This window comes from Eublepharis macularius, chromosome 8 (assembly GCF_028583425.1).
Source record: "Eublepharis macularius isolate TG4126 chromosome 8, MPM_Emac_v1.0, whole genome shotgun sequence".
Classification (NCBI taxonomy): Eukaryota; Metazoa; Chordata; class Lepidosauria; order Squamata; family Eublepharidae; genus Eublepharis; species Eublepharis macularius.
This window is the reverse complement of record NC_072797.1, coordinates 22,896,248-22,910,308: the sequence shown is the minus strand read 5'-3', so window position 1 is coordinate 22,910,308 and position 14,061 is coordinate 22,896,248. Positions and strand designations below refer to the sequence as shown.

The 14,061-nt window shown below is 47.2% G+C and overlaps 1 protein-coding gene across 1 annotated transcript in view; it reads right to left on the bottom strand.

Annotated features, from left to right (window-relative positions):
- Positions 1 to 761: 761 nt before the first annotated feature.
- The window catches only part of IL7R (interleukin 7 receptor), a 32,890-nt gene continuing 19,590 nt past the window's right edge, over positions 762 to 14,061 (bottom strand). Inside the window, exons 5-8 of the mRNA XM_054986652.1 lie at positions 11,695 to 11,869; positions 9,182 to 9,272; positions 6,489 to 6,564; positions 762 to 3,641 (exon numbers count right to left, since the gene is read on the bottom strand). Coding sequence (XP_054842627.1) covers positions 3,120 to 3,641; positions 6,489 to 6,564; positions 9,182 to 9,272; positions 11,695 to 11,869 — 864 coding nt within the window. The 3' untranslated portion in view covers positions 762 to 3,119. The remainder of the gene's footprint in view (positions 3,642 to 6,488; positions 6,565 to 9,181; positions 9,273 to 11,694; positions 11,870 to 14,061) is intronic.

The following is a 14,061-nucleotide window of genomic DNA, read 5'->3' as shown; positions in this document are numbered from 1 at the left end:
TAAACCCACCCCGTATTGTGCAATTCTACCAGGGAGGTGGACAAAGTATAGCGCGAGCAGCAGTAAGAGAAGGGATGTGAACACAGAGTGGGACATTGCAGGATAGAATCCAGTGCAATTAATGCACATGAAAAGCGGATGGTAGGGAAGTGTGGATTCGGCCATGGTCACAGGTTTCATTATACTGTAGGTATGCCTCAAAAAGTAGTTCAACAAAGAAGTGTCATAGCATATTGTAGAGAAATTGTACCAATTAAAAATGCATCATGTTTCTCTAATGTTTATACGCAAACCCTTTTCAAGCATCACTCACAAACTAGATTTGTGTGCCTTGCATGGAAAACAGTGAAAAAGGCATTGGAAATCACTTTGTGTCTGTTTAAGTAAATCTCCTAGGATTGCTGAGTAGAGATGAGCATGAACTGCAAGTTCATCACGAATTGGGCCGGTTCATGCTTCATGAACTAGCGGTTCATGGAAGCCCATTTTCCACAAACTTCCATGAACTAGTCTGCCAGTTTGTTTGGTTTGTGTAAAGGCCCAATTTCCCTTTCCATGCCGCTGCAAAGTGGCAGGGAAAGGGGCATTTAAACCCACGGATCAGCTGCTTGTTGGGAGATCCCCAACAAGCAGCTGATCCAAGCCTGCGGGGTGAAATTCCGCTTTCTGTGCTGCTGCAAAACAGCACAGAAAAGGGGCATTTAAACCCCAGGATCAGCTGCTTGTCAGGGATCTCCCCAAGCAGCTGATCCAAGCCGGTGGGGGGTGAAATGCCCTTTTCCCTGCCGCTGTGAAGCAGCACAGAAAATGGCATTTAAACCCCAGGATCAGCTGCTTGTCCGGGATCTCCCTGCCAAGCAGCTGATCCAATCTGGTGGGGTGTGTGTGAAATGCCCCTTTCCGTGCCACTTCGCAGCAGCATGGAAAGGGGTATTTAATCCCCATGAATCAGTTTGCAAACGGGGGCATGTTCGTGAAAGTTCATGGTTTGTGGTTTGTGAAATGGGATGAACCACGAACCACACAGTTCATTTTTTTCCTGGTTTGTGCCCACCTCTATTGCTGAGATGTCTACATGGTACAAATGCACTGTGAAAGTACCTGTGTGCACACACTCCTGCCAGAAAATCTAAATCAGCTATGTAGTCTGTGTACATAGTATATTCTCATAAGGTAAAATGAAATAGATGTAAATGTTTGGGGGCAGTTGATGGCATGCAGCAATTATTTTATAAGCCCAAAGATCTATTCCTGCACTCAGCAGCAAAATCTTAATTATAAACGCTACAAGCAAATAGGTAACTTCTGTCCCTGGTTTTCCAATGCATTTTTGTTGCAGAGGATGAAAAGGAGAGGAAAACTATTCTTTGTGTGTACATTTTAACAGCAGCAGAGGATTTGTCCTTACACCAAATCAAAGCCCAAGGAAGCAGCATCTAGGTGGGATGGCCAGTGCTAAACTTTCCAGATCCCACGTGATCTCTCTCCTTCTTTGAAGGTTTTAAAGCAGAGGCTAGATGGCCATCTGACAGCAATGCTGATTCTGAGAACCTAGGCAATTCATGAGGGTGAGGGCAGGAAGGGTTACATCAGTGCTTAGTTCTCGTGGCCCCTTCTTACATGCCCAGGTAAGGCCAATCGCATCCTTGGAGTCAGGTAGCAGTTTTCCCCAGGCCAGTTCGGCTAGGGAACCTGACGGTGTTTTGCCATCTTCTGGGCATGGAGCAGGGGGTCACTGTTGGGGGGAGGGAGGTAGTTGTGGATTTCCTGCACTGTGCAGGGGGTTGGACTAGATGACCCTGAGGTCCCTTCCAACTCTAGAATTCTATGATTTATGAGTCTGATCCTTTTAACAAGCCCAAGAGCAGACAGTGATTATCATGGGCTAGGACAGCCCAAGCAGAGTTGTCCAAGTCCAGTCTGAGGTCAGAGCACCAGTTCAAAGCCAGGAGTGAGTACAAAGTCCAAAGTCCAGAATCTGAAAGCCAAGTCAGGAGGTCCACAGGTCAGTTACCAGTCAGAGTAAGGGCTCTCCAGAAACGAGGTCAAGGGGCAGTCCAGGGGTCACACGGCAAGGCCAGATTCAGCAGAGCGGCCACAGTCAGCGCAGGATTCCGACATGTTGCTTCCATGCCTCCTGGTCTTCTGTGGCTGGGTTTTATAGACAGGCTGAGCTTGCAGCCAGCTGCTTGGGAGCTATCCTGTGCTTACTTCCTCATCACTCTCAACAAGCCGCTGGTGTCTGGCCAGGAGACGTGCACTTTGCCGCCTCTCCTGCAGCTCCACGTGCTGCTTTCATCTGCGGCGCTCTCTGGGTAAGGCTGGAGGTTTGGGCATCCCTGGCTGTGCTTCACCAGTGGTGTTGGAGCAGGAGGGCACTGGTGCCTCTGACTCAGCTGCTGACTGAGGACTTTGCGCAACTGGTGGCTGGGCTTCACCGGTGGTGTTGGACCTGGAAGGTGTTGGCGGGGCTGCGGCTGGCTCAGCTGCTGGCTGTGGACTCTGATCTGCCAGCAGCTGTTCTTCCTGATTGCCGGCTTCTGCTGAGTCAGGGCTGGCTACACGGAGTTCCTCTTCTCCTGAGGAGTCAGGGCTGCTACACGAGGCTCCTCCTTCTGAGGAGTCCTCAATTTCAGTGAGCCCCGACTGGCCCATAATGACAGTGATTTTACTGTTATTTATTATTTATACTCCAATTTTCTCGCCAGTGGGAACACAAAGGGGCTTATCATATTATTCTCTTTTCCTCCATTTTTTCATGACAACACCCCTGTGAGGTAGATTATGCTGAGAGAGTGGGATGGGCCCAAGGACACCAGGCCAAGTTTCCATGACAGAGCAGAGATTCAGGCCTGGTTCTGAGAGCAAAGCCCAACAGACTCACCTCTATGCTGGCTTTTCAAAGAGGTGCGGATTTTTGCGGTGTTGCTACAATTTATTTAGAAACATTTTTACCCCCTCCCTTAAGCAGCCAGTGTGGAATCACTTGACAATGGAAGAAGCAGACCCTGCCCCGTCTGTTAAAAGCAGAGCAGCACCCGTCAGAGCCAGAGCAGGGCAAAAAGAAAGGATCGTGTAATCATCACCTTCTCTGAAATGCCTTGAAATGCTACCAGCATCTAATTTCCCAAGTTTCCCTTGCTTTCGAAAAAGCTGGCCATAGAGACATAAGCTTCCTCTTTATTTGATACCCTAACTTCACTGTTGGCATAAGCTTGGTGAGAGAGATCTGCCTGGCAGGAATCTAATCCAGGCGGGATGTTGGGGTCCAGCAGGGCACTTGAATGGGCATTGAGAGCATCACTGCAACCACGCTGACCACCAGTGCCACTCTTGTTGTACAGGTTAGCATGGGTGAATTCATCGCTATTGATATGGCTACTTCTTCCCAAATGCCTATTCAGCCTCTCAGCCGGCCACATTCCTTCATATGCCAGAGAGAGCTTCAGCCAGCCGTGATTGATGTGGCTCAAGTTGTTCTTTAGTTCTGATCCGCTCCCAACCATCTCTGAAACATCCACAGCCCAAGGAAGCAGCAACTGCTGAAGATGCTCTGTTTCTGATTTGGCTTGAATGCCGTCCACTTTGTGGATGTGAGCATATCCTAAACTCTCCGGATTGAAGAAACTGATCTCGGAATTCTGTAGGAACAAGAGCAGGTCTGGTATCAGAATTAACAGCTTCAAAAACGGTGGTGAAATTTTTGGATAGAGTTTTTAATTATTTTTTAGAGTATCTATTAGCAACCCTAAAATCTAGAATTAAAAAATCAGTTCAGGAAAATCAACAGACTCTTGTGTTATCCGAATGGCTGCTCATGTCTGCACCCCATTCCCTAATGTCAGTACTCTGAGCACATCTGAGAGTACAGAGTGGTATCAACACAGAGCAGAACCACAAGTGACAAAAGGCACAGATTGGACACTTGTCAGTTTCCCTCAAGTTTTGATGGGAAATGTAGGCAGCTTGGCGGAATGTTGGACAAGTGACAGTTGAAAAGTCCATTGGACAGCAGTCAGAGAGCGAAGCTGCGAGACCAGGATGCCTACATTTCCCATCAAAACTTGAGGGAAGCAGACAAGTGTCCAATCTGTGCCTTTTGTCACTTGTGGTTCTGCTCACAGTTAACATACAAGCGTGGATCTCTTCTTATATATATTGGGGTATGGTGGAGGGTGCTATTCTTGCTACTGGGAAATGACGTGGGGGCAGAGTGAAGGGGAGGAAAAGTCCCGGATTCGCTGCCTCCCAGTGACTTGATGAACACAGTGAGGAATTAACCAAAAAAGGCTTTCACGGAGAATTAACAAGACCCAACACACAAGGACTATCAAGAGGCTTTCCTACTACTAAATAGATAAACAATGGCAGGGCAATAAAGACAAGTGCTAGAAAATACATTACTAATATCACAAAACACCACACTGAGGCACAATCCTTCCTTCTTCCCGTACCTTAAACAGTTGCAACGTTAGACCAAAACCACTTAAGAACTGGAATGAGGTTTCACTACATGCTGGTAACTTAACAGCAGAATGGAAACTAGAGCACCAGCCGTGAAGAACACAACGGGAAACAGTGGAATATTCACTTGCACACACTCCATACCACAAAGAGCTATGGATCTTGGCCTGCCATACACCAGAGATTGTGAAGTTTGAGTGGGGACAGTGATGTGTGAATCCCTTGGGTGTGCTAGGATATGTCTAAGTGAGGTTGCTGTAAGAAAAAACATACAACTTGTCCTGAAGTGGTTTGCGGGATGAAATATCCTCCACTGGAACTTCAATAGGATAGAGTGGGTTTCCCCAGGAAAGTAGAAGAATCCTGAAAAAGAGTAGTGGGCAGACAGAAAGCTAGCAGCTAGAAAAAGAATAGGCAGCTGCAAATGGGGGGAACCGAGCTCAATGGAGAAAAAATGCAATGGGGGGTGGGGTTAAAAGAAATGGACCAAAGAAACATAAAAAGAAACAGGGGAGAACCAGAAGTAAGACTACCCTAATGTTTGTGAATTGACCACTGCAGCTACAGTTAGTTGTATCTGGAGTAGACATGGGCATGAACAGCATTACAAACAGAAAAAAGCCACGAACAGCCCAATCTGCGGTTCGCGAGCAAGCTGTTCGGGAGGCCCCATCCTAAACGAACAGGTGGTCATTAAAAGCCTTGTTTGTTGCCTTCGGCAGACGTTTGGCAAGCCAGACAGTCTACAGCCTGCTGCAATCAATTCCTTGGCAACCGGAGGGAGGGACTGAACTCTGTCTGAACTCCTTCTGGCTTTCCTTCTGGCTTTAATCCTTCAAAGTACTTCCAGCAGAGAGTCCTGTTTTTGCCACTGTGAAGAGAAAATAACAACAAAGGGGGAGAGCCCTGCATCGTGCCTTTCCCGGGGTACAATGTCTCTGAAACCTGGGGGGGGTCTTCAGAGGACAGTGAGGACTATGTCCCCTGCACATTTGGTGGGTATTGGACATTGGGAAGATCAGTTTGTAACCCCTCAAAGTAGCTTCCACCAGAGAGTCTCGTTTTTGCCACTGTGAACAGAAAATAACAGGAAAGGGGGGGGACACACATGGATCATACATTTCTTGGGGTGCTATCTCTCTGAAACTGGGGGGGGGTCTTCAGAGGACAGTGAGGACTAAAGGGAGAGAGCCATGGATCATGCCTTTCCTGGGGTGCAATCTCTCTGAAACTGGGGGGGGGGGTCCTTTGGAGAACAGTGAGGACTAAGGGGGAGAGCTATGGATCATGCCTTTCCCGGGGTGCAATCTCTCTGAAACTGGGGGAGTCTTCAGAGGCCAGTGGGGACTAAAGGGGGAGAGCCATGGATCATGCCTTTCCTGGGGTGCAATCTCTCTGAAACAGGGGGGAGGGGCTTCAGAGGACAGTGACTACTATATCCCCTGCAAATTTGGTGGGTATTGGACATCGGGAAGATTCTCCCGGATGCAAGAGGGAAAGGGAGAATCTCCCCACCTCTCTCGCACTGGGCAGACATCCTGGCTGTGCGACTTCTCTCCCGGCCCTTTAAACTATCAGCTGGCAGTTGGCAGGGGGAATTCCCCCCACCTGCCGCCTGCCAGCTGATAGTTTAAAGGGATCTTTAAAGGGCCAGGCAAGTGGGTTTGAGGGGAGGGGGGGCTAAATGGGGGTGGTTTGGGGGTGGGGGTGGTTCTGGCCCCCACGAACAATGAACATGTCCGGGAACAGTCCATGTTCATTGTTCGTGGATGGCACCGAACATCGAACAGGGTGTTCGGGTGTTTTTTTCCCGTTCATGCCCACGTCTAATCTGGAGTACAGACATGGTCAATAAGTCTGATCACATCCCATGCTTTAAAAATCACCTTGGCAAAATGTATTGAATTAACAGTTTAAAGCCCAGTCAAAAATGAATTGTAGATCACCATTTCTTTTCCGCTGAGGTCTTACAGAATTCATTCCTAAAGAACCTTTCCTGGAACAGAAGTAGTGAAAGCACAAACCTTTCTCAGTGTGTTGCAGAGTTTATCCAAAGTTTTCTCGTGATTCGGGATAGCTGGCCACACCACGGGCTTGATCCTAGAAGAGAAGATACAGCAATGACAGAAAACAGGAGAATGGTGATGTCACCTGCGAAAGAGCCTAGAAATGCAACAGCAGAACAGCGATGATGCCAAACAGTCAGCACAGATTCTGGACCAGTATCTTGTTCATCTTCGAAACAGCCGAGCTTTTTACTTGTGCTTATTTACAATTGATAGATAGATAGATAGATAGATAGATAGATAGATAGATAGATAGATAGATAGATAGATAGATAGATAGATAGATAGATAGATAGATAGATAGATAGATAGGCCAGAAAGAATGAGAAGTTCAGATGTTACACTGAGTTACATTTTACTCTGGTTAGAGACCTCTTGCACCTCCATTCAGGTAAGCCACAAGAATACAAGAGATGCTGTGCCAGACCAGATCAGTGGTCCATCCAGTCCAGAATCCTGTTCCATAGAGTGGCCAACCAGATGCCCTAGAAGGGCCAACAAATGGGGCTTAGAGGCTGAGGCCTTCGCCTGCTGTTGCCTCCTAGCTCCAGGATTCAGAGGCATGGTGGCAAAAAGTGCTGGCAAATTGCAGTCAACTTATGGTGCCTCCATAGGCTTTTCAAGGCACACTGCCCCTGAATATGACGGTTCCCTTTACGTGCCATGGCCAGTAGCCACTGATGGACCAATCTCCTCTGTGAATCGGTCCAGCCCCCTTTTAAAGCCATCTGTGCTCATGGCCATCACTACAACTGTTGGCAGTGAATTCTACAGTGTAATGCAATGGGATTGTGAGTGTAAAGCAGCAGCTCCGTTGATTCCACACACATTGGATAATGCACTTTCGCAATCGTTTTGAAGTGGAGCTTTTGTTTCACACATGAAAAATTCAGTTCCAAATGATCTCTAAAGAGGATTGGAAGTGCATTATCCAACGTGTGTGGAATCAAAATAAGGGTCTCTCTCTATATGTGCTAAACTTGAGTTGGACTGGGGGAAACCCCAACTCAATTAACTTTTCATGTGTGATCTGAAGCTTACCTTTAAAACAGTTTGTGCACAGGGTGTAAATCCGCTCCTGTGCATGCACTGAGCCAGGAGGAGCATCTTCGTTCCCTCTGTTCCACCCTGTGCATTTGAATGAGCAGAGAAGGGCCCTGGGGGAAGAGCTATCTGTCTTATAGCTATTTACACATCTGCCCAGGTGTGATTAGATAGAATCATAGAATCATAGGGCTGGAAGGGACCTCAAGGGTCATCTAGTCCAACCCCCTGCACAATGCAGGAAATTCACAACTACCCCCCTCCCTCGACTGCCCCAGTAACCCCTCCCAGAAGATGGCAAAACACCTCCAGGATCCCTAGACAAACTGGCCTGAGGAAAATTGCTTCCTGACCCTAAAGTGTCAATCACCATTACCCTGAAAACTCTTTTGATTTAATTTCAAGCTGTTGGTTCTGGTCCAACCTTCTGGGGCAACAGAAAACATCTCCTCTCTCTGGGGAAAACATATGGGCAACATACAGAGAACCTGTACATTTCTCCTAACAGATCAAAGTTCTAGGCCTCTGAGGAGCTGAACGAGCTCTCTTTCTCAGTGTTTAGGGTTGCCAGTTTCCTCCCGGCAACTGGCAAGAGGTGGGGGGAAGTTAGGCTTACCAATCTCCAGGTAGTGGCTGGAGATCTCCTGAAATCACAACTGATCTCCAGGTGACAGAGATCAATTCCCCTGGAAAAAATGGCTGCTTTGGACAGTGGACTCTCACCTGCTGAGCTCCTGCACCTCCCCAAACTCCGCTCTCCCCAAGCTTCACCCTCTCCAGGTATTTCCCTTCCCGGAGCTGGCAACCCTGGGGGCAGTGGCTACTTACCTCTTCTCTGTGCATGTGTGCGCCATGGCCCCAGTCAATGACATCACTTCCAGCATGACCTGGGACAATTCTTTAACACTTGGCCCAAAACAAAGCAGCTTGGGCCTATTGTTAAAGGATCAGCACTGGCTCAATGCCATCACTTCCAGGTTGCACTGGAAGTGATGTCATCGACCAGGGCCATGGATGCATGCATGAACATTTCCCTCACCTGTCACCTCCCGCCAATCAGCTGGTGATCAGTGGCCGAGGTAGGAATTGCCAGGAGATTGCCTGTCATCGGGAGGAACCTGGCAAGGCTGTCAGTGCTGGAGCCCCAGTCTGAATTGTGGCCTCCCACCATTGCTACTTACCAATTAAAAATGCTCAGGAGACCCATTCACAAATCTACCTCTCATCTAATTTACACTTCCCAAAGCAGTGAAAAGTTCCAGTGGCAATACAAGTTTCCTTTGGATCAGAACACTCAAGCCATCAATAGGATGATATATTAGGACAAAAAGAAATAGCCAGGAAGGTTTGTAAGTCTGTTTCTCAGGTTGGATGAAAAGACATAGCAAAAGAAAGTAGAGTTGAAAGCATGGTAGAAAAGCCCTATAGTGGGCCATGGTGCCATTTCAGAAATATAGAAAATGTAATTTCAGAATTTCAGAATTTCATTTGCTACTTTTTCTTAAGTCAAATGATTATCTGGGTATATGTGATGGGATTGTGATGTGTGTGAGGGGGGGCATGTTACAAGAACATTCTCGCGGAGGAATGATGAGCGATTCAATTACCTGTTTTTCCAAAATACCAAGATCAGAAAAATTAGGATCATTAGTACAAAAAAGCCCACAATGGATGCTGTCATCAAGATTAATTGATCATCTAAGGGAAAAAAAAGAATAAATATCTCTTTATAGAACCTTGATTTAGTGGCATTTGAATTCAAGGGTAAAAAACATACCAACCTGTTATTAATCATTAGCAAGCAGCCATTCCTGTTTGGAAAGACATGCTGCTGTAGAGGCATGAAGTTCTTGGCCCCGATCCACCTCTAGAGTTGTTTTGTTTCATGATAATCACCCCAAATGTAAATGCATATTTGCATCACCATAATAAACAACCATCAAGTTAAATGAGGACAGTCTGAGCATCGCTTTGGTTTTGTGCGAAGAGCGGCTTTGTTGGATGGGAATGGTTGAATGTGGCAAACCAATTCCGGACTGGTCCAAGCTACTTTCTACCTGGTGGGGCCACCCTCCCCACCTGCTGCAAGGATAACTTTGTAATCTTCATACATCTAATTCTGAGCCTATGTGACAGGAAAAAACAGAGAATGGGGCCAGGTTCAGATGTGGGGTATTCCTCTTCAGACTGGAGGAGAGGAAGAGGAGGAGTGGGGGAGCTGCAGCCTTTCTCCTCTTGCCACATTAGCCAGGCAGCTCTTGCCACAGCTCTGCAGGTGGCAGGGCAAGCTGTCTGGCAAGTAGGCAGCCCAGTGAGGAGGAAGGGACAAAAAGAATGGAATTCCTTTGCCCCTACAAATCTCATGGGCTCCCACGCATTATTCGCAACATGACCCAATATCCTTCAATCAAGATATGGGGGTCATGAAGAGACAAACCTTTCTACAGACTTAAGAATAGCCCTGGCTTTGCAGATAAGCCTTAAATCTAAACAAAAATACACTGGGGAGGGGGGTTAATCCTCCCCCCATATACAGGCGATGCCTGTAGCTTTAAGAAATGAAAGCCCTCTGAGATCTCAGTGGTCATTGTAGGGGTTGCTAGGCAACCCTGACAATGTGGCCAGCCTTCAAGCCCTGATTTCTGTCAGTAAAAGACAGGTGCAGGGTCCTTTCTAGGGCTATTTTGGCTCCTCAATCTACCCCTGCTCCTATCTCCTCCTCCCACCCTGAAGGACTCATCAGGGTCAGGGCCAACAGCAACCACTCAACAACTCACCACTATGCAACTTGTGCAACTCACCAAGGCTCAGAGATAGTTACTGGAGGACTTGATGCCCTGCAATATTCCTGAGCCCAGCATCAGTTTCTGTTAGGGTTGCCATTCGCCAGGTGGGGGCAGGGGATTCCCTGCTTCCAGCCTTCTCCCCCTGCCACCACTCACCTGGCCAGCAGGGGAAAAGATGTGGGAACAGGCTTCCTGGGGTGCGCTCCTGGCTCAGTGCAATGACATCACTCCCAGGAGTGACATCACCGTGCAAGCCCCAGGAGTTGCTAGCCAATTTGGCCCAGTCCTAGAAGTGACATCATTGTGCAAGCACTGGGAGCACATGCACAAAGAGAAAATTCAGGGGGAGTGCAAGGTAAATGCCAGGTCCCCCTCCTTCCAAGAGGGTATAGGGACCTGGCAACCCTACCTTCCGTGGAACTTGCACAACTTAGCCAGGCGCAGCTTTGACCACCATACAACTCATCTGAGAAACTTGCTACTGCATGACTTTTGTAACTTGACAAGGGACAAGCTCCCAGCGGGAGGGCAGGAGAGAAAGTGGAGAACCACTGTGGGTAGTGGTTAGAGTCTCAGACTAGGATCTGGAAGACCCAAGTTTGAATCCCTACTCTGCCATGCAAGCTTGCTGGGTGACTTTGGGCCAGTAACTCTCTCTCAGTCCAATCTACCTCACAGGGTTGTTGTGAGGTTAAAACAGAGGAGAGGGTAATGATGTAAGTGCTTGGCGTTCCTCACTGGGCAGAAAAGTGGAGTAAAGGGAAACAGCATCAAAAACCATTAAAAGCAAGCCAGGTCCATAAAAAAGAGAATAAAACAAACAGTGTGCAGCCTAAAATGATATTCATAAAACAGTCCTCAAGCGCAAAAGAAGACCGTTAAAAGACCCAATTAAAAGCCTGGATAAAAGATGTTTTGAACTAGCACCTCAGAAACAATAAGGTAGGGGTCAGGCCAGCCTCAGAGGGGAGGACATTCCAAAGGCAAGGTGCCATCACAGGGGGTGGAAAACCCTGTCTGTATTGCCCGTCATCTCACTTCTGCTGGTGGGAGCACAGAGAGTAGGCCTTGAGGAGAGGGTTTTAACTAGTAGACTGGATAATACGGATGAAGGTGCCCCTTCAAGTACCCTGGCCCTGAGTTTCTTAGGGCCTTAAAGGTAAGAATTTTGATTGTACGGCAGTGTCCCTGTTTTATCTAGGCTGAGCTTCAGAGTATTGACCCTCATCCGGCACAAAGTCACACCGCTGCCTGACTTCAATGTGGCACAAAGGTTAGATAAAAAGGAGAAATAGAGTATGCAAGTTGCAAACGTTAAAAAAAATCTTATGTACCTGTTTCTTCTGGGCTTCTCTGTGCCGTCTGGAGGTAGACAGAATGGCTCCACTCACTCCACGAGCCTTTGAAATAGTCTCGACTGGGCTTGGACCGGACACGTAGTTCATACTTTGTGCTTGGCTGAAATTCCTTTCTCAGAAGTGTTACTGGTACACGTTGAAATTCTTTGGTCTAAAAGAGGGGAAATGAGGTTTACTTCTCAAAAAATCATTTTATAGGCTTTTGTTAACATTTAATACCCCAAATGACCACATGGAGAGAGTGTGGCAGGTGGACTGCAGGCTGAAAGTTGTGTCCCTGGCATCTTCAGTTAAAAGGTTGTTCTGAAGAGCTTGCTGCTAGTCAGATCTGACAATACTCAGCTAGCTAGGATAGTTCCTTAACAGCCTCTGACAGAATCGTCTTTGAAAAAAGATTAAGTAGATCCATCTGTGTCCTGACCTGGGTAGCCCGGGTTAGCCTAATCTTATCAGATCTCAGAAGCTAAGCAGGGTAGGCCTTGGTTAGTAATTGGATGGGAGACCTCCAATGAAGACTAGGGTTCTAGAGGCAGACAATGGCAAACCACCTCTGTTAGTCAGCTATGACTTGAGGGCACTCTCCACCACCAGGTCCATCTGTACCTGTTAGCATCATGGGCAAATCACTCAACAGAACTTCCATGTTAAGTGGCGTTGTTCCAGTTCCTGGGGGATGATTTTGCCCCCGTACCTCTGGACCTTCCAAAGCATCTGATTTGCCACGGTTCTGAACAGAATGCTGATACGGATGGACATTTGATCTGATCCTGTAGGGCTCTTCTTAAGTTTACAGTTCATTTTTCTGTATGTGTGAAGGCTGCTTGCTATGTGAAGAGCAGTTTATTTTAAAAACTTTTTTTGTCATTCAAAGCACAGCACACATGAATTTTGCCAAAATACATAGGAAGGGTAGGCTTTTAAGGCACTGTAGAAACTCATCCCATCAGAGATGTGGTTGGGTTCCATGGTGTGGAAATGACTGGGATTTTGGAAGTGAGTGAGGAGTAGGCTTCCCCTTTGCCTGCCCATGGTGAGAAAAAACTCACCTTTAGCCCAACCCTACACTTGAGAAACTGAGGAGTAGGTTAAAAAATGTTAGAAAATGACATCCACAGTGACACCCTAGGCATTTCCCCATGTCTCTATGATCACTACCATAGAGATCTGAGGAATTCCTAGAGCATCTCTGGGAAGTAACATCACATCCTCACCAGGCACCACCCACAAAATATCCCACCATTTGCCAAGGCTTAAGCTCCATGGAAAAGTTTCCATCAAAAGCTTATTTTCAGGGATGTATGAGGAGCTTAGTAAAAGCAACCCACAATGTTTTGTTGTAAATCTCCAGCCTTCATAATATCTAATTTCAAACTGGGGTGGCTCATGCCAACCTTGGAAGCAGCACACCATAGACAAGGCAGAGGTTTCTATATATTCATGATATTTCCCAAGAATGCAGAAAAATATGACTTTGTAAATTAACCAAATGAAAAAAAACCTGATGAGGACAAATATACTAGAGGCACAGTGTACTGAAAGTTAAATGAAGGGAATGGGGGAAATTAACCTGTTCAAGCTACTGAGAGCTTATAGAAGTTGGGATAGGAGGGGAGATTATCGAGATAGGGGATTTCCAAATTGTTCCACAATTGCTCACAGGTCCCTAGCTTATGTACATACATATATATCAAAAAAGGAGTTTTCTGGCACTCCAAAGTGGACATGGGCACGATCCCAAAAAAAATACCAATCAAGCTAATCGTGGATCTGTGCTGGTGACGACCCCAGATCTCTGATTCACTTTGATCAAGTCCCGTTTCCGATCTGGGATCTGGGATCGGGGAGGCCAAAGCGGAGGGGTGTCCCCCCACACACACACTTAGTGCAGAGGGGGGGGGGAGTTTTTAACCCGGTGACGAGTCGCCTCCCCTTAGGGAAGGGACGTTTTCACACACACACACACACACACACACACACACACACACACACACACACACACACACACACACACACACACACACACACACACACTTAGAGCAGGGGGAAAGCTTTTAACCCGGTGATGAGCTGCCTCCCCTCAGGGAGGGGACGTTTTCTCACACACACACACACACACACACACACACGCACGCACTTAGAGCAGAGGGGGGGGGAAAGTTTTTAACCCGTCTCTGCCTCTCCAAATAGAGAGAGAGAGAGACACCCCGTCAACAAGTTTCAGCCAGCTTTTTAAAAAAAGCAGGGATAGAATCCTCCCCACCCGATTTTAAAAGCAAGCAGCCAGTCTTCCAAAACGCACTGAATGAACTCAGTCTGGAGGAGAGATCTCTTCTCAGTGTTGTT